Genomic DNA, 20,616 nt, shown 5'->3' with positions numbered 1-20,616 from the left:
CTGTCATAATTATCTTTGTAAATGTTTGTAATGAAAGAGAAAATGAAATATATAATAGCTCTTGTGGATGTAGAAACATGACAACAAGTGAAACTGCAGATTCATCAGTGTTTTAGTTTGGTTTTTTTTGACAGAGGATGGCACCACAGACCCGTGCACACTGAATTGTGGCTTGCTTCGTGTTGCTGTCAGTTGTCATGCATGGTGACTCAACTGGCCTGTGGCTCACACGTTTTCTCCATGTCTGGTCGGCATGTTCTGGTGGTTTGTGAGAGGTGTGCCTTAGGCCAACATCCTGCGACCGTGTCCGCGGTCAACATGCGCCGCGCATCACCAGAGTCGCCGTGACTTCAGGTCACCAGAAGGGAAAAGAGATGTCATTTATGTTCACATGCACTAGTTGATTTTTTTTTTTTTTTTTTTTTTTAATTCATTGTCATGACAAAACTAAATAAAACTCTACCGTACGTTTCTACTTCCTTGTTCAGTTTTATGACTTTTTTTCTCCTCGGTATGAATGTCTGAGTGTGTCTCTGTTTAGTTAGCTGGGATTGGCTTCAGCTACCCCGAAGAAGATGAGATGGATGGGATGAACTCAATTTTGATTTAATATTTGCTTTAAATCTGCAACAATTTCACATTAAAGATTGTTATGGGCTGACCTCTCTGAACCTGGTACAGTGCGGTGGTCAAAGGGGCCGTCGGCGCAGTTTGACAGCCTCGCTTCCATCAGCCTGCCCAAGGGCAGCTGTGGCTGCATACTGTACGCAACTTACCACCATGGAGTGAATGAATAATGCAAAATAAATTGTCTGAGTGTCCAGAAAAGCACTATATAAAACCTGTGCATTGTTATTATTATTATTTTCAAGGTCAAAGTGATTGCGGTGCAGTAGTGGAGCGCTATCACCTCTGTGATAATACTAATTAACAATTAACTCCATGTGACATTAATTGGTGACTCTAAATTGTAGGTTTAATTGTGCGTATGTGTCTCTGTCTCAGTGTTTGTCCTGGGAATAACTGTTAAGTGTTTGGCTGAGATCGACTCGTCCCTGTGACCCCCGAAGCTGCATAAAGCGCGAAAGAAGAAATGTTCCTCTGGTGATGAACTTCATTTAAATTTCTCTTCAAGTGGAAGCAACATGGTTCTATAGTCACTCTTAATAATTGTCGGATTTGTATACAATGTAAATTCTTCAGGCTTCCATGTTCGTGCTTTTCTGGGGAATAGTGGAAATAGACATCACATTTGATTTTTCTTGACTGTTCTTCTTCATGTTGACTCAAACCGTAAAAGCACAAGCTATGATCAGAATCACATGACCCTTCAGTGAACGTAACGTGAAGATGAGACAAACTGCAAGGGTTGAAAAAAAGCAGGGGGAAAAAAAAAAGTTAGAAAATAAAAATAAAAACTCAGCTTCTACTACATAATCAAATATTTATTGTCCACTACTGCAGCAGCTGGCTTTAGAGGCAAACATTTAGTTTACAAAATGATGCTAGTGCCCGTACAGTCATTTACAAGACGCGAGGGGACAGTGAAGTGCATGTTGAACGGTAGAAACGGCCTCGGATGCTGTTTGACGTTCATATCTGGGACGACTCCAGCCACAGTGAGGAGCTCTTGACCCGCGGCTGCTGAGAGTCCAGCTTCAGCAGTGCGGTGACTGCGCCCTCTATCTTCGACATCCACACTCTCTGCAAAAACACAGAAGACATGGCTTAAATATAGAAACATTGACAGAATAACAATAATAATAATAGTTGTGTCATGAATATCTTTAAAGTGAACCGGTATGAATGGATCAGTGTGTTTTCAATTAATGTTTTTCATTGGCAGACTAAAGTAATGTGAGCGAGCATGTGCAGAAATCAATGAAAAACCAATTACGTGATATCCATAGACCTCGTTGAAAAAAAATCAATTTATTAAACACATTGCCTGGCAGTTTATTGATAAGCTTTTGTGTCTCGGAATCACAGTGCGCCCAACGTAATATCAAAATAGTCAACTTTGAAAACTACAGTGCATGGAATTCTAAAGAAATGAAAATACTAAGACTATCAAACAATGTAAAATCTCGCGTTACTCATGTGATTCACCAATATAAAAGTTTCTATACAATAAATGAACACATGCAGATGCATCTCAAACAGTTGTGAAAGCTGTTTCAACACTCATAAACTTAAATGTTTGAAGTGTTTCTTAAATATCAGCTGTGATAATTACCGAAAAATATAAAACAATATTAAATTGTCCATACTTTGATTTGATTTCCATGACTTCTAAGCCAAAATTATGAGAAACAAAACGACAACAAAAATCTTGAAATATTTCACATTTTATGTGATTTCTCGATATAAATCACAGGTTTTTGACAAAAAAACATTTCCATTCAGTTCTAATTGTTTGACATGTGGTGTAAACAACATTTGTCTGAACGTGGCGTCATCAGTCGTCTGCCAGCTCTTGTTAAACTGTGCACCGCCTTGTAAACCTTGTCAGAGGTTGAGCAGGTTTACCTTGGACGACTCTGAAGCAGCTTGGAGGGTGAAAGCGCCGATACACTGTTGGTAGCGGTTCTGGTGCATTATTATGAAGGAATGAGGCAGCCCCGATGCTATGAAAAGAAAAAAAGTGTCCAATGAAAACAGAACAGACGCTTTAGCGCTGTGTGAAGCTGAGGAAATGTGTTAAAAAAAAGGAAGAAAAAAAAAGTGGTATTACTGGAGGCATTCAGCTGGTCAATGTTCCTGAGCTGGAGCCGGTCCAGAGAAACTGGTTGGTCAAGAACCGTGAAGATGCATCCATCCTTCAGCAGCTGCTCCAGCTCCAGATTCTGCTGCAGCCTCAGAGGATTCTGCTCGGGACCAATGGACTTCTGCAAAAGAGAGTCAGCTTGTTCAGAAGAGTCATGCAGTGGCAAGAGATCCGAGTGAGAACGAGAGAGAGAGAGAGAGAGACATACCTTCTTGTTTCTCTTTATCTTTGTTATCAGCAGGAATTCGTCAAACAGGAACAGATACACGTCTATCAGCTTTGTGTTTTCTAGTGATGAACCAAAGAAAGGTGGGATAAGATTTTGTTCGCACGGGAGCACTGAGTGTAAGCCACGTTGGACCGGCGCCAGCTGTGCACACCTGTGAGAACCAGCTTCCCCTCGTGCAGCAGGCTCCTGTGAGAAATGAGATTCTCCAGAGTGATGGCCTTCAGGAGATGCTTCAGATTCTGAAAGAGAGTCAGTCAGTCCAGTGAGCGGAGGACGTCTTCGCCTTTCGACGCGCAAGCCGATACGAAATCATCTGAGTCTCTGGTGCCAAAGTGCTCGTGGTGTCTTGTAACCGCTTTATTCACTTTTCACACTATCTGATTTCACATCCAGATTAAAAAAAACCAAAAAGATTTGGATGATCATATCTGCACCAAAATGTCTCGGAAGATCAAGTGTCACTGCACAGCTGACTTTTATCTGTCCACACTGGTGTATGTAGAGGCAAATAGATAAATATTTCTATATAAACAGAGATAATGCAGACAGACCTCAGGGACGAAGGCTCGCTTGTCTCTCTCCCACACAGGAAGCCACACCAGCGCGTCTCTCAGCTGTTTCACCTTCTGGTAGTTATCCAGCCATTTCACCTTTCCTTCTAAATCACCTTGAAACAGAGAGGAACACAACTGAATGATAAAGGACGAATATTAAAGCCCAGGTATGTTCTACATCTGTCAAGACAACACAACTGCATTTCAAAATATTACCAATACAAAGGAATATTTTCTTATAATTTGATAAAAAAAAAAAAAAATCATAAATCATACATTTTAAATGTATCATATAAACTGAGCTATCCCAAAGTCTTATTTGTTTTACTTCATCATTTCAGCTTATGAGTCATGAAAATCTAAAATATATCTCAAATTATAACCCATTATTCGATCAGACATTTATTCTATCGTTAAGTGATTAACACCTGCAAATAGCAAAAAGGTTCTCTAAACCAAATTCTGTTTCTGTGGAGCGTATCACTTTATATTTTCAAAATAAAGATAAGCAGAAACATGGAAATAGAAATCTGTTAACACTTCTGAGTGCCGGTAAAATGACACGGGTGTGGGCATGTTTACTTGTTACACACAGTCGTATAAAGTAAAAAGTGCAATTCTGCTCACTAAGTCCCCGTTCTTTGTAGTTCGTCTCAGTCAGATGTCTACAGGTCACATCTGGCACGTTCTAGTTTCTGAAGCCCCCATATTGTTATGATACAGAATTTGGCAGAACAGCGGCAGGTGAACACTTATAAGACTGTTTGTTCATTTTTCTGTTTCAATATCGTCTATCACCTCTTTGGAGGATGGTAAAACAGAAGTATTTTCATAAACTACTGCAAAGTAGTTCCCTATCACTGGAGTACTTAAAGTATTATTTAATAACCCAACAGTGCAGGAAGGAGTAATGTACCGGTAAGTAAAGTGGGTAATGACAAAGTGCAGGGTGTTTCATATTATGGACACTAGCTAATGAACATATACTCTTAACAATAAATGTTATTGTCCCTAACTCAAAAAGGGGAAATGGATTCTACTGGTTCCTCAAAAAAAAACAACACACACTTACACATACAGTACATGTAAACTTGCTGTTGCTGTTGAGGTGCCTGTCTGATAATATGATCGTTTTGTTTTGTTTATCCAGACGTAACAGCATATAACTGTGTAACGGGAATTCCACTGTTGAAAGAGAAGCTTATTTGTTTTCATTGCAAAGCAAATGGCACTGCATGCTATGACAATACGTTTAGAATAATACTGCATGGTACACTACTTTTTGATTCATTACTGAATTTTGGATCAATCACAAAAGATCATGTTTAGAAGTTTAGTTTATAAACGTAAAAAATACTGGACGAAAACAATTAAATTACATTTTATTGTTTTTCTGAGAAGCACCAACTTCTGTCCTTGTCCATTAATTTTACACACTGATATTTATATAGAGGGGGGAAAAAAGGCAGCAAGGATGACGACTACACACTTATAAATTTGAGCAAGGGAAAAACACAAGAGCTTGCAATGCTAACAACACGAGGCAGGTGCAACATACTGTATTTAATGAATGAGATAGCCGTATCATATTACTGATAGATTTTTAATGATAGCTCGTATATAAATAGCTCCGGTGCAGTCTGACTTAATTGCCTCACTGTATTCTCCGGTACTGTGATGTCAAACAGGTGTGACCATGTCGTGAGAGATTACGGCTCTCTCAGCACTTCCAGTAAACATCCCCACACCCAGCGAGGACATTGACCTACACATCTCAGCTGTGAGCGTGCGTCCACTCCACGTCACTCGCCCGTTGCACAATCACACTCATTAGCAAGGCGCGGTGACACACGCCATTGCAATAATTGCACGAGTGTCTTTGGGTTTGTGTCGCGCCGCACTGTGTGGTTTTTGTAAGTGATTCAGTTTGCGGGAGCTCAATGACACTGGGCTGCATTTGCTGCAGCATATTTCCCACAGCCCGTCCTCGTAGTTACAGAGTAAACCCACCACAGCGAGTCTCGCTGTGAGGAATAAACGTTCTGCCGCCTCCCTGGCCGCCATCCAAGATATGTAACCTGTTTGCTCCGCAAGACACAATCTGGTGTGTTCGTGCTGATGTAGATAATCTCACTTACTCCTACTTAAAATGAATCCTCAACCGCGATATGTTTGTCAACTACCTACTGGATGAATCCTTGATGTTCACACTGGAGACACGCAGTGAAAGTATCAGTTTGTCACCGCTGGCTGATAAAGCCTCCGCGAGGTGTTTGCAGTCATACAGCTAGTTTAACAACAACGCGTGACGGCTGGCGTGAGTCTGCTGATGAGGCAGCGCTCAGAGACGTGAGTGCATACAGTCTATAGACGCGATATGTGTGTACTGTGCTCACATATGGACGTGTCCACTTGCTCTGCTATCGCTTGCAGCCCTCCGCTTTCCTCATCCAGCTGACACCTTTTCGCAATGTTGCGCAGCAGTAGCGGGTATCTGGTGAGCCTCTGCAACGGCGCCACCAGCAGGTCGCGGAGCTGCAGCCTCCGGCACCGCTCGTTCCTCTCACACCACTGGAGTACAGAGGAGGGAAGGGGGACAAAGGGAAGACAGGGTGAGAGAGGGGCCATGAAAACAGAGGGGTCAGAGGGGTGAAGGGTTTGTTTCGAGAGGAGCGACTCAAAGAGGGGGATGGGCGGAGAGCGAGAGATGCGTGTGAGGTGAAATTTATATCAAAGTAAAAAAAAAATGCGAACGCAGCCAAAAACAACACGGGAATCATCATGACAAGGAAGGTCGCGCAGGAGGACAAATGGGTGACATTCCTCTTCGGGGCCAAACCCAGTGACGCTGATGTGGCTGTTTACCGTTTAGCCGCCAACGTGGATAAAACAGCACTGAAGGCCCGGCCGCTTTCAGTGAGTTCACCGTCCTCCTTTACCTTCACGTAGTATCCAAAGTCCTCTCTGGACTTCAGGGTGTCCAGATAAAGCAGAGCTGTGGTGTAGTTGAGGCAGTACTTCTGCAGGCAGTGACATATGCTCTCCTGGAAGACCTGGCAGCAGAGAGGAGTGTTAGACCAACACTGAGATATAAACTGCTTCGTCACATCAGCCAGTAAACTGCAGATAAGCAATCATAAAAAAAAAAAAAAGAAGGTGACAGTCTGTCTGTAAGACAAAGGGCAAAAAAACCATCTTAATATGAAAAGCAGCATCTAACAGCAAGATGAGGAAGTTTATACTTTTTTTTTTTAAAATGTCTCCGCGAAAGAAACACGACACGTTTGTAGATAAACTTCCTTGTTCAGTCTATACTTTATTTTCAAATGTCTTTGATTTTATAAGACATTAACAACATAACAGTGACGTTACGATTACAACGTGTACATTTAATTGTGATTTATAGTGTTGATATAGTATTATTTAGTTAATTAAAACTGATTTATTTTGCAGCTCTTCCTGCTTTGTGACTGTAAAAAAAAAAAACCCCAAACAAACATGAAATTGAACAAGTCTTCCTCTTGAATTGTCTTTTCTTTGGTTTCTTATCAGCGGACTCTTTAACAGCTGACTGAAAGAACGAGTGAAAGTGGCTGCCAGGGTCACTGTGTTAACTGTGTGTCTCCATGGGAGTGGGCCTTGCCTTGCTCAGCAGCTCCAGCAGGGTGGGCCCGCCACCCTCAGTAATGTCCAACGCTTCCTTGATGACATGGATGAGGTTGTTAAGGAAACCAAAGCTCACCTACAGCAAAAGAAAAAAACAAAAAAAAAACAACTCAGTGTCAAATATCACTAAAAGGCCACAAGAGACTCACACCAGTCACTTGACGGTAAACTGGTGAAGTTTATCTGCATCACTGTATAGGTACTTAACCTTTTTTAAATTAATGAGCAGATGCAGATAAATCAGTCATTTTGTTACTTTATGGTTATGAAATGAGTTGAATATTATAGCTCCGTGCATTTGGCATCATGTCTCACCAGGCAGAGTTCATTAAGGTTTGCAAACAGTCGCCACAGGTCAACATCGCTTAAGCAGTTCCTCAGCTGCAGGTTGGAAAGCGTCGCCAAAAACACCTGAAGGGAACAAAAGAAGTCAGAGAGGGAAACGAAGCAGCTCGGGCCGTCTGTCACAGTGGCATTAAATTTCACATCCAGCGCAGTGGAAGAATGGAAAACCTGAACAGACTTCTTTTTTTTTTAACGTGAACAGGAATGAATGGGGAAAAAAACACAAAGCATCAGGTGTTTGGTTTCGGTTGGGTTTGGTCTGGTTTTTTTTTGTGTGGTACCATCTGTGTGTGTGTGTGTGTGTGTGTGTGTGTGTGTGTGTGTGTGTGTGTGTGTGTGTGTGTGTGTGTGTGTGTGTGTGCGTGCCTGTCACCTCTTTGAGAACCATGAGCTGGTCCAGGAAGTAAACACACTCGCTGGTGACGAGCTCCCACATGGCCTCTTGCCTCTTGAAGCCCTGAGGGTCGGAGGACGAGCTCACCTGAGACGGTTGTTCCCTCAGGAAATCAGCCAGAGAGTAATCCTGCACACAGACGGACAATAGAAGTCGAATGGACTCAGCAGTGCCTTAAGCAACTCTGAAAATGTGTTTGCATTAAAAACTGCCCCGTTTATAATGCTGCCGGGATCCAATGTATTTCAGTGTTGATTTATATACCTGTGCAGGGGCTGGTTGTAGCCTAGAAATTCTGGTTCTTGCACAACCTGTCATTTGAACATTGCAGGAGCTTCCCTATTAACCGCCGTCCTGTTACCTTTAAGTCGTTCGTTAAACACTAGGCTGTATTTGGATTCGAAATCTGGATCTCTTTGTACTTGAAACTCTGCTTGGATTAGGAATCGCTGTGTAGACAAAACCAAACACGAAGGATTCAAAAAACAAACAGCACGCTTGCTGCTGACGGTGCTGACTTTTACTCACCTTATATTTCTGAAGTTCAGAGTTTCTCCAGTTCTGAATCTGTTCTGTCGAAAGGTATTTTTCAATGTCTGACACTGTGCCGAGTTGAGGCTTTCCTTTCGTCTGAAAGAAAATTAGACAGACACGTCAAGAGGATTTTCCAGTAATGAGGGTGGCCTTTTTTTTTTTTTTCCTCGACTTGTCATCTCTTACAAACCACTTGCAAAAACTAAATCATCAAGTTGGGCTCAAGCAGTGTTGGCTAATTTATAAAATGGTGACGGCCACAAGGGATAAGGAGAAACGCAGTAATCTGCTTTGAGAAGTGGGTCAGAGAACAATGTCCAAACCCACGGTCCACAGCTAAAACAAAGTCTACCAAAACAAACCACAAGCACACCTAAATTCACTGACTCAAAAAAAACAAAAAAACACCTACCGTACTACGCCTTGAAAAGGGCCACTTTGACTTCTTTGTATCTACAGGAGTAAACACTGTCATCAGAAAAATAAGCCAAACTGTGTTGTGTTCAAAGATGGAAAGTAAACACACAAACAAGTGAAGACAGAAGGAAGTAAGCAAGCATTCAACCCTTTGTTTAAAAAAAAAGTTGAATTCTAGTACTTATCCCACTCAACATCTCTTTGAGAGTAACTAAATCTAAATGTATTGGGCATCAAAATAATCACAAATATCTTGTGATGAAAATGTCTACATGAATAACTTTTGATTATAAAACATTCAGATTTGTTTCTACACAGAATTGATGAAATATAATCTATTAGAGTTGGAGTATAAAACGTTATTCTTGGGGAAAAAAAACGTATTACGTATTAGGGCGGCTCAATTAATCAAATTTTAATTGTGATTACGATTTGGCTCCAGACGATCTCAAAATTCATATAATTGAGGAAAAACGATTATGTTGTAGAGCCGACGAACAGTTTATTTTGTACTACGACATTACAAGATATTTTTATATATTTAATAAGAGTCTTATTTTTTTTTTAACATGTTCAAAAAACGCTGTTCCAAATTCAAATACGTAATCATGTAAATAATCGTGATTATGATTTTTTTTCCCCAGCCATTGTTCTTCAAGCTAAAAATAAACACTGACTTAAAGCTTAACAACTCAAGTCAAACTATGTTAATAACCTCTCTGCCTGCGACGGGATCAAAGTTGAAACTTACTGTTGTTTATTTGACTGATATAACCCATGAATATGAAAAGCTATGGATGTGCCGACGACATATTGCCGCCTTCTATAATGTTCCACCGATAATATAAGGCTATCTTGAACACCTGTTGCATAATAACTGGTTAAAGCAGGCCATGAAGGCTTACCTTCCTCTTAATAACCATACTGACTTATATGGTGACTCAATACAAAGAGGCATTAATCAGTAATAATAACCTTAAACCGAGGGTAGAATGTGATCCGCCGGGTCAATTCTGGGTGAAGTCAGAAACTTAGTGAAGAGAGTGAGAGGCAGCGCTGCAACAGTACACACGCTGTGTGATTCACAAGTGAGTTTTACCGAAGAAGTTTGAGTCGTTCAATATGTCAGCGGCTCCATTGGAAACGAAAAGGTCTCCCGGCGAAACGTCCAATCCGGGCAAGCTGACCACCACAGAGCTCCGCCTCCTTTCCTGAAGCCTGGGGACACGCAAGCAGCCAGATGAACGTACTTCCATGGCTCCACAAATACAACATTTTCAGCAACAATTTACACCCATTAACATCTCTTCGTGATGACAAAAAAAAAAAAAGACTCAATGAGCACATTAAAAAAGCTCTGTCTGAAGACGTATTACTGTATCGCAGGAGCATTGTGGCAAAAGAGAAGAGACTCCGAGCGAGCCACAGGAAATAACAGAATTCCTTTTGTCATTTTACATCGTTGAAATACCACTGAAATACCATCTGTATTGTGCAGAAAACCAGCGATTAACACACGCGGCAGAAATAATAAAGGATAAGTGTTATGCGTCTGGCTTATGCTTGGGTGGCTGCTGATTAATGGATCACCCTATTTGTGTGGAAAGAGGCAAGCTGTCAATGTGTGCCAGTCATAATCCTCTTGGTCTCTTTTTCAGTTAGCAACCGAGCCACTGCTGGAAAAACACAGGCCTGCCTTTTTAGCCTCAAGGAAAGACTCCAACAGCCAACGTTCACAAGTGTTGTGACTTATCCTATGCTCTTTGGATTTAAGAATCACTACCAAGGGTCACAATGAACATAGAAATGCTTGAATAAAAGACACACATCCGAGTACGTAGTGCCCATAATGACAGAAGCGTCAATATGGAGACGTCTAAAGAGGGAACGTCTGTGGGAATGTTATGATTTGTTGTAGGGCTAAAAGAGCAAGAAAAACTTGATCGGCGAAAAACGGCTTTCACAATTCAGATTCAACTCGTTAAACTGAAGCTAAACTGACACTGGAAGGTGTTTATTGTGATTGTAGTCGGTATAAATAAGGTGGGGCCAGACAGGCAGGTTTTGCCAAAGGTAAGTTCAACCTCCAGCAACGCGGACACACTGATCCACAACTGGTGTGTAACCCTGCAGGTTCACTTCTAAATATTTTCAGGGTGTCGGCAACAAAAAGGTTTGTTTCGCTTCAGAAGTAGATAACAAGGATACTCAAAGAGGTGAAACGTGGTTTTATTTTTTTAAATGATTTTTTTTTTTACCATTTCTAAAGTGGGGGGGGGGGGGGGGTAAGATATTTTCAAAACAAGGTAAAAAAAGTAAATCCAGTCAAAGTAGATCAACATGCACTCTCACTAGATAAAGGTCATCTGCATATAATCGTGACCAATGAGGAAACTGAGCGTGCAGACAAAGGCTAACGCATGTTTACGATAAGGACACAATAATGTGGAGCAGAAGTACAGGCAAGAGGAACAATACGACTTCCGGTTTTTCTGTGTCCATTATTATATGTAAAAGCAGCTTTATGTGGCTGAAAAAGAAGACTTTTCATATAACACAGCCCCCCCCCCCCCCCATACAGTAGTCGCATTCTCGTCTGCACAGCTGCACAGAAGTGGCATATGAGACTAACTGGAGTGTGCATGTAGGCCACATGGCCGCGGGGCCACCTTGTGCACTTGGGAGGATACGTTAGGCTGCAACTGAACAGGAGTAACCTGGTACATTTTTTTCTCCAGGACACTTTTTTGTTGAGCTTTGAAAGCACCAACTGTTCTTTACTCTCGCCAGCAGGGCCCTGCTCCCTCCAGTAAACTGATACAACCACCCCCCCCCCCCCCATCAACATGCAGATCAATGTATGGACAGACTGTGCTGAATCGACAGCGCCACAGATAACAGCAAGCACCTGGGCCCGGTGAGGGGACACGGAGCTGAAGGGACAGTAATAAAGACAACATTTACTCCTGTAAACCAGGTCAGTGCCTCCTTGCAGTTCATTCCGCAGCATCCTCACAATGACATCCTGTTGCTTTGTGACCGCGCAGAAAGCTTTCTCTGTGTCAGCCTCTCTGCCACAGAGAGTACTTATAAAAATGGGTGCTTTGTTCCTGCACAACAAGAGAAATAATGAAGCTCCAAAACAAAACGGTCCCGACCAATGGCTCACAAGGCCTGGTCATTGTAAGAGGCACAGTGCCAGGGTGTAATTACAGGGACAATAGCTGCCTAATTATCCAGTGAGGGGAAGAGCCTGGCCGCCCATTAGGAGGGGTGTGGGCGGCAGTAAGGGGAAAACAGCCTTAATGAGGGTTTGTCTCGTCCGTACATGACCATGGGACTCTCAAAACTTAACCCACCAAGCTTTTGAACCATTAACAAAGACATGAACGACAATGAATGAACAATGGGGCTCCTTAAAGCAGAGGTCCAATCATCCTGGCTTACTCCCGAGCATCCAGCGCACAAGTCAAATGCTATTTGACATACTATCCCTCTTCTTTTTTTTTCCCCTGTTAATGAAATGAGAGAAGTTTGGGTAACTCAAGGCAGCGAGAGATCATCATCGATAATTGCAAAACAGCTCTGTATCTGTTGCGGGAAGAAACTTTGCTGCCTTCCTGATAAGCAAATGTGTTCAGTTGTTAGCGAAGTTCCGGAATTTCCAACAATGTTGACAGGGCACACAGACAACATGCAAAACAGTCCAAGGTGCACCTACCTAATATGGCAGAGCTCCTTGTCCTGCGAAAAGAGAAAAAAAAAAACTTCATTAGTGGCCTGAATTTTCCACAGCAGTAATCATACTATTTACATGCCATATTAGCGGCCCTCGACTGCACGCTCAGCATCGAAACGAGTGTGCAAAGACCTCCTACTGCTACCGACACCACTATATCACTTTCAAAGACATTCAAATCTGAATCGGTGTTTTAAGTGGCCGCTTGGACTCAAAGGCCTCTGATATTGGAGGAGAATGTCGGCACTCTATTGAGAAAGCGCTCGCTTGAATACCACGAGCTGATGAATAGATCTCCCCATTATCTTTCCCCATCGCTCAGTGACCCCGCCATTATTGGGTGACTGCTGACTGTGGTGAATAGGGGCCCAAGGAGAGCACTTCCCAGGGCTCTCCAGGCAGTGGGCTTGGTCAGAGCTGTCAGTGCATGTAACTGCTGATTCATTTGCTGTCAAAAGCTTGCATTGTGAGTGACCACTGCGGGAGGCAAAGCAGAATGAGGGAGAGAAGGTTTCCGCAAGGAAAGGAATGTGTAGCCATTTAATTTATAGGCTTTGGATTAAAAACAACAAAAAAAGAAGGGGGCAGAGTACAGCAGAGTGGCTTGTTGTTGATATCAGGCAAAAGTTTATGCAAAAATAAAGGAGATTTTATTTGGGGGGGGGGGGTGTTTTTCTGGTTGACCAAAGTAGAAACCAGGTAGAAGCTCACCTGTACGTCACCATCAGAGAATCCAGCGTCTTTAGCAGTGGGATTAGCAGCATGACAATCTTGTCCAGGGGAATCGACGCCGTTGTCTAAAGTCTTTGATCTCTTCGATCTGGTCCTCTGTCGCTCCGACGATGAAACCGGCTGAATGTGGTGACTGATCTCCCCGTTGGGGGGAGGGCTTGCCGCGAGGGGAGACTTCACTCTGGGCACGGGGGTAAAGGGGCTCATGGGGGACGTGGTGCATGCAGGCGAAGGCTCCTCCTGAGTGCTCCTCATCCTGACGGAGTCCGTCACCGATCGCCGGGTGCTCCTCATCCTCCTCAAGGTGGGAGAGGTGGAGATGCGCCCGGGAGCCTGGCGGTCAAACTGGAAGCTATCGGGGTCCACCAGGGACAAGTGTCTGAGCTTGGAGTGTGTCCGCGTGAGATCTATGTGCATTATGACGGGGCTGCTGGTCTGGCACTCCTTGTGCTCAAATGTGCGCGGGTCCGTTTGAGTCTGTGCGTTCGCCACCCCCGTTGTGACCACCTCATTCTCTGCCCATTCGATGTAACTCCAGTCCAGCTTCTTCTCATCGTCCTGGTCTTTGTCTTGCAGGATAACGTCCTTCAGCGACGACATTGTAGCCTCACAGGCATGGTAGTGCAGCAGGGACCAGAAAATGTGTAAGCTTGTGGCCTGATCGCTTCGCCTCCTTCCAAGTCAGCCTCAGATGATAATCCTGTTGCATTCCAACACTGTTCACACCATTTATTTCTCAGGCTTCTGTGGAGGGGGGGAGAAGTACAACATGTGTCAATAGCCGCAGCAACTGAAGCTGGGTACAAACTTTCCTCTTAATCCCCGAAAAGGGGATTTGATTGTGGTTGAAAATGGTCAGTTGGTAGGAGAAAGAGCTTTTTGGGGATACAGTAAATGCGTATTGTAAAGAGTGCATTAGTACACGTTTGTGGATGAAGGATTTATGCTATGTCAATGTCACAGTGTGGATTAACAGTTTTAGTTTGTCAATGAAAGTCCTCACAATGTGAAGAGAAAGGGAAGGCCACGCACCTTGTCTCAGTTTTCTGAGAAAAAAAAACCCTTTTATGTACGTTGTGCGCTGAAGTGTACTTCCCATTTAAGCGGAAACAAGAGTTTTATTGGTGTGATTTGTTCCCCCATCAGAAGCATTTCATTGTTTATTCAGAGCGGCGGTCAAGACGGCGCATCCACGAGGTGACAAAGGTAAAACCAAGAAACAACGATCAACGAGTCCCCAAGTTCACAGCGACACAAAACAACACTCGAACAAAGGAGAAATCACTTGTGTTTTTATTTTTTTAGAAAGGCGGTCGGTCGAAGAAATGGAAGAAAAGGAAAACTTACATTGACGGTGTGACTCGAGCGGGCGGCGGGTTGAGCGTGTGACCGGACAGAGACGCGCTGGTGTCCGAGGCCAACCGACCGGGGAGAGTAGATGTAATTATTCCGAACGAAAGAAAGAAAGACAAAAACAAAGAGAGGCCGATGAGTTTGTTGTTATTTACAGCGGGTGAGAAACGCGTCTGTCCGTGCGTAAGGCCACCGGGAGGAGGAGGAGGAGGAGGAGGAGGAGGGAGCGGTGCGTCCTGAGCGCGGCTGGGAAAGGTGCGTCTGCCGCGCGCTGCTGCCGCTTTTGCTCCAGAGAGGGAACAGCCACCTCTCTCTCTCTCTCTCTCTCTCTCTCTCTCTCTCTCTCTCTCTCTCTCTCTCTCTCTCTCTCTCTCTCTCTCTCTCTCTCTCTCTCTCTCTCTCTCTCTCTCTCTCTCTCTCTCTCTCTCTCTCTCTCTCTCTCTCTCTGTGCGTCACAGTCAGGTCACGCACGCATCAAACGCATTTTACCACAATGAATGCAATCAAACACTTACAGACGCCACGGAACTAAACTCAACACAACAGCAGGAGCAGGAACAACATGGACCAACAGTTTGACATTCTCCTGACAATAAGTGTGTCAAACTCACCAGCGAAAAACGAAAGTAAGTTACAGTATGAGACACAATTTAAAAACCTCCAAAAATAACGACTAAAGTGCTGGCTGATTATTTTTTTTTTTATACAACGAATAGAATAGAATAGGATAGAATAGAATAGAATACTATAAAAAATAAAAAAAAGTAAAAAGGCTGGATAAAAATAAGCATATACTCTCATACTTCACAATATTATTATTATTACTTTTGTGAAAATAATGACCGCTGGAATTGAAAGAATATCAAAATCAATGCAGTGACAAAAACAGGGATTTTTCATGTGGAACGGTTTTTTTTTAAATGAAGAAAAATAAATAATTGATCTTGTTTATGTGACTGTGGAAATGCTGGTGTTTGAATGAGGACTTTGCCAGTGAGTCGGTGATTATGCTGTGACATGACCCTGTGGCACTTATTTATTAAAACTTAAAAGTAAAATAAATATGTTGGGAAAGCTATTTGAGAATTTTAAAAAGAGAACAAACATCAAAACTAGTGTAAAAAGCAGCTTAATTCAGTCTGGCATTGTTTTTATACAGCCCATAATTAGTATTATACGTGTTCATATCAGAAATTGCTTAATGACAATTAAAGAAGAATTAAATAGAAACCAGAGACTTGATTTATTCTCTCATTATCTATTAAAGGTTTAAATGCATTCATATTACTATCGTTGACGGCTGTAAAAAAAAATGGTCGTGTCTAAGAATCAGCACCTCTGGACTCCAGGTCACCTTCAGAGGTGACTTGAATGTTATTATGTAACCTGCCATCTGCAATGATTTCTCGACAAGAAACTCTCAAATCTCCCCATATTTCTTAGTAATACACTTAAATATGTGTCAGTGTGTCTCGGAGGCGCACTGTGAGGAGTCGCATGACACGATCCATGTGGGTTGTTTGTATTCAACACAGAGACACAGCAGTCTGTGGAGCAGCTGAAGGTATATAATGAATAGTGTCTGATCACGGGGGCCGCCAACCTGTGGTTTGTCTCAACTCTGCAGGTTGGATCTTGAGCGCCCCCCTGTGTACAGAAGTTGGTAGCACATCATATAGTCCCTGGTGGTCCTTCAGACCTTCACGTCTGGTTCAGGCTTTGGTAATGATAATAATCATGTCATGGAAATCACATGCATGCGCATCCACATATCTCTAAAATCGGCCAGTCGGTATTTTGCCTTGTCAGTACTCTCCTAATTATTGCAGTCATTTAAATGCTTGTTGGAATTTCTTCAGTAAATATACTATGTTAACGTCTGACTTTCTTTTAACAACTTATGCATCTGAGCATGTATTTTATAATGCTTTATTCCAATAACAATAGCAAATTGAAGAAAATCTTACAAGAACATTTTTGAGATTGATACAAACATAAAACCTATCTATCTATCTATCTATCTATCTATCTATCTATCTATCTGAGTTAAAACTGCATGTTCTACCTGAAAAGGAATAAATACTAATAAACAAACTATGCTTTGTTTAAAATTAATGTAGATGTTACTAAACTTAATAAGAATTACCCTTTTGAGGAAAAACTAATCTGAAATCGAACTGAAATCTATTTTTGCCAGAGTGGACCCATGATAACTCATGATAACAGCTGAGTTTAGAGAAAATCTGCAAAAATGAATGTAAGCCATTATCGTTTATTATTGCTGAACTATTTTGAAGGGGTTGGTGTCGATGAAATGTTGAAGTGAAGCTGTCAAGACCTGAGAGAACGTCTGTATAAAACTGAATAGTGAAGTTAATGTTCCTGTAAGATATTAAAACTGAATTGTATGTTTCCCTTTTTTTTCCTTTCTTTTAATTACTGGTGGGGGAACTAAACATGACTGCAAAAACTAATCAACGGAAATCAAGCTGTGGTTGGAGTGTTGTTCAACCTGTTGTGGCTGAGTTTAGAGGGAATCAGTGTGAATCATGTGTTGTTTGTTTTCATAAGTCATATAAACATGTGATATGTCAATCAAATTGTGTTTGTGTGGTTTTCTTTTTTTAAATCCTGATCAAGACACAATTAGAGTGGCATGAAGAAAGCAGGTGGTTTCAGATGTTTCCATGTGTGAATTAAAAACAAACAAAACAAAAAAAAAACCCATGTCATTCAGCGGAATTTGCTCAGAGCCTGACAGCAGCAGTCTCCTCCCCCTCGAGTGGATGAAGAGGAGCTACACTCCGGGCTGTCTGACATACAGGAAGACGTTCTATAAGTCCTTTTAAAATATATAGATTTATATACATACAGACTTTGCTTTCTTGGATGACGCGTTTTGTTTTTGCACTCTACTCGTTGAGTTGTTGCGCCTTTTCTTTTCCTCGGTCGACTTGTTGAACTGTGTGAGAATGAAGGAGAATCTGGGGGCTGCTGCTGAGCTGGAGGAGCCGTAACGCGTGGATCACTTCACCCGGACAGGGGAGTGCCATTTGTTCATACATGGGGGAAGCACAGCAAGTCTGAAGCGTCTCCTCGGCGAAGAAAAACAAACAAACAAACGAAACAAACAAAAAAAAATGTCAGAACACAGATCCAGTTTCCTCCACATTGGAGACATCGTGTCTCTGTACGCGGAAGGATCGGTGAATGGCTTCATCAGTACTTTGGGGTATGTTCCTCCTCTTTCACTTCTTTTTTTTCCCTGCTCTCTGTATTTTATTCCTCTCGCGTGCAGATACTTTCACTCTTTTCTGCAGTGGAGCTTCTTTCAGCTCTTTGTGAGTTCACAGAGAAGCGCCCGGGTCCAAAAACTAACGTGAGACTTGTGGTCAGGGCCTGTCAGTGCGCACAACCTGCAGCAGCCGCTCAGGAAATTGTTCACGTTTACGCAAATGTTACAGGAATGCAAAGCAGCGTGTAACCCAGGTAGAGAAGCGACGCACTCGCTGCAAGTGTATATATACACATATACGTGCTGTACACTCCCCAAAACGTAAGGCTTGGGTATCCATGAGTTGGTGGCAAAGGGGCCCCAGCAAAATGAAACCTTCTACCACTCATCTTCACGCGTCTTCACTCCGCATGCTTTAGGCACTTTAACACACTTGCACTCCTGTGATCGTGATGGAATGCTATGTTGTTTAACCTCACAGGATATCCCAAATATGTTTCTGCAAAGCTCTGCAAATATTATTCAGTTGAGTTAAGGCAGACCTGTGCCAATTAAGAGTTGCACACAATATCAATGTGCCTTCTTATTTTTGCCCCATATGAGATACAACAGCATCCAAGTCTTGATGTGAACAGCTTTGCAGTGATAATCCCGTAAAAATTCACTGCAGGTTTTTTTTTTTTAACTTCGAGGACAAACAGCAGCCTGGGCTCGGGCCCCTCATAAAGGTCATGTCAGGTATGTGTGAAGCCAAGACATTTTTTCCCCTTTACGTAATGCGTTCTACATACGAATGAATGAAATCCAATAGTGTGGTTGTCGTGAGCATCTGTACCAACAATATTCAGTTCCCAGATTGCAATCATATCCTCGTGGTGTTTTCGTGCTCTGCGTGTGTGTTCTGTTTCAGTACTCTCACTGTGTGTGTAAGTGTGTAGTTGTAATAATTTTGGAGGGGCAGAAGCATTTGGTGACAATTCTACACGCCTAAAATCAAAATAAATCCTGGTGTCCTTCTCTTGGACGGTTTAAACGATCAGTTACGTTTGTGAATATGTTCATAAATTAGAGAGACCCACGACTTGTCAGTTTGACGTACTGTTGTAGGTGCAGTGGAAACTTTGGTTCATTGTGTCATTCTTCACACATCAGCACAAATAAAAGAACGACAGCAAGACATGACACGGCATGAGCATTTTCGTTTAACTGTAGCCTTCACCGCGCTCAGGGCTCCAGTGCAAGGTGAAATGTTTCGACGGCTCCGCCTGCACTCTGGCCTCTGAGCCTGCTCAACTAGTGTTAGAAAGATTGCCTGGCGCTGAGGAATGAGTCTGCCCCACCCACCTCTTCTCCCCTTTTCCTCACTCTGTTAACCTCCAGCAAACAGCCGTCTCCTATCAGTCCTGGCTATCTTTTAAACAAATGGTCACCAGTGTTGTTTGTCCTTGGACTTAAAAGTTGCTTTGAATGTGACGGTGTTCCTCCACCTACTGTCCGCAGGGCGTTCTGTTCTCTCGCGGTTTGATAATAACTGCAAGTGTACTCGGCAGCGGCGCGCACCGTGGATTTACATTTCAAAAGTGTAAACGAGCTGCCGTGAATGCTCGACGCCTCCCGCTGTTGTGAAGCCAAGCGATGAAACTCCTATCAGCCTTTCAATAACTCATGTAGTCTGACAGGAGCCATAAGCATTTTTATCAGGAGCTGTGCGGTGCTGTGCCAGGAGTCGCCGACTTCCAGAGGAGAGCAAAGAGTCCACAGGAACCTGCCTGAGCTGCAGCCCCTGTGAGGCACAATGTAACCTCAGCCGAGGAGAGGCTGCCCATGCCCGTGTTTGCTCAGGATAACAATAAATCTCTGAGCTTTTTGCACACCTTACATTGCAAGTTCTCCACAAACCCGCTGACTTTTAAGTCTTTTATGATGTCATTTGGCATATCCAACAATCCTCCTTGATGTGGGCCTTTATTTGATTACTGCGAGTCTCTATTAAGGATTCATTGGCGTTACAAGTGCCTAAAGAAATCTAAAGAAACACATCATTAAAAACTGTTTATTTGAACCGGTTTTGAAAATAGTAGTTTCTCCATAATTCTGCTCCCAAGCCAGTTGAAGGAGGAAGTGTTTGCCTCGCTCGGACTGCTGGGCTCCTTTTTTTCAGCAGGTTGTAACATGCAACAGACTCTGGTGGCAGAATCTTTTGCACACTATAAGTTTTCTTACGGATGAGTCATTCCTCTCTTGCCATTTGTTTCTTGTCACTCAACCTGCTCCCCTTGATTACATTCTCAATGTTTTTTTTGTTGTTGTTGTTTTCTCTCTGTCCACTCAGCATAAGCAATAGCTATAATTAGCTTGTCCGTGGTAGATTTATCTGTGGTTCATGTTTAACTTGGTTATAGTGTGTCAAAGCCTCCCTGTTTGTACTGACACCGAGCTCTCTGCGGACTTATCGTTACTCATTTATGAGCTCAGGGGACTTTTGTAGGCGGCCTTCCTGTTTAACCATTTAGCACTTGATAATGCTCTCCCTCGGAGCTCTTTTGTGTCTCATTTAGATGTAACTTTGATACAAGGCTCGAGGAAATGATATGCAGCCTGTGGATTGACACTGATCGAGCGCTGTGGCGCGGATAGGAAATGGCTGAGCT

General features: G+C 42.7%; 2 protein-coding genes across 4 annotated transcripts in view; one reads left to right on the top strand and one right to left on the bottom strand.

Annotated features, from left to right (window-relative positions):
• Positions 1–1,472: 1,472 nt before the first annotated feature.
• plekhg7 (pleckstrin homology domain containing, family G (with RhoGef domain) member 7) lies at positions 1,473–14,913 on the bottom strand. The gene is made up of 17 exons (XM_080504435.1): positions 14,725–14,913; positions 13,357–14,121; positions 12,628–12,650; positions 10,006–10,124; positions 8,902–8,942; positions 8,484–8,585; positions 7,935–8,084; positions 7,532–7,627; positions 7,194–7,292; positions 6,490–6,603; positions 5,947–6,121; positions 3,548–3,663; positions 3,148–3,235; positions 2,976–3,055; positions 2,735–2,888; positions 2,530–2,627; positions 1,473–1,704 (listed from the first exon to the last, which is right to left on the bottom strand). Exons 2-17 carry the CDS (start codon positions 13,975–13,977, stop codon positions 1,594–1,596), a joined length of 2,187 nt encoding a protein of 728 aa, XP_080360561.1. The 5' UTR covers positions 13,978–14,121; positions 14,725–14,913; the 3' UTR covers positions 1,473–1,593.
• Positions 14,914–17,530: 2,617 nt separating this feature from the next.
• The window catches only part of itpr2 (inositol 1,4,5-trisphosphate receptor, type 2), a 63,557-nt gene continuing 60,471 nt past the window's right edge, over positions 17,531–20,616 (top strand). For all 3 annotated transcript variants that reach the window (XM_080504432.1, XM_080504431.1, XM_080504433.1), the window contains exon 1: positions 17,531–17,962. In XM_080504432.1, coding sequence (XP_080360558.1) covers positions 17,871–17,962 — 92 coding nt within the window. In that variant the 5' untranslated portion in view covers positions 17,531–17,870. The remainder of the gene's footprint in view (positions 17,963–20,616) is intronic.

The sequence above is a fragment of the Blennius ocellaris genome (genome assembly GCF_963422515.1).
Source record: "Blennius ocellaris genome assembly, chromosome: 11".
NCBI lineage: Eukaryota > Metazoa > Chordata > Actinopteri > Blenniiformes > Blenniidae > Blennius > Blennius ocellaris.
Note: the sequence above shows the minus strand (reverse complement) of the source record. Positions and strands in the feature narration are given on the sequence as shown.

Coding starts and splice junctions, on each gene's coding strand:
- plekhg7 (XM_080504435.1), bottom strand. CDS start 13,977: ATGTCGTCGCTGAAGGACGTTATCCTGCAAGACAAAGACCAGGACGAT. Junction 8,586..8,901: donor CCTTTTCAAGGCGTAGTACG/GTAGGTGTTTTT, acceptor ATTTTCTTTCAG/ACGAAAGGAAAGCCTCAACT. Junction 8,085..8,483: donor CTGAACTTCAGAAATATAAG/GTGAGTAAAAGT, acceptor GTCTGTGTGCAG/GATTACTCTCTGGCTGATTT.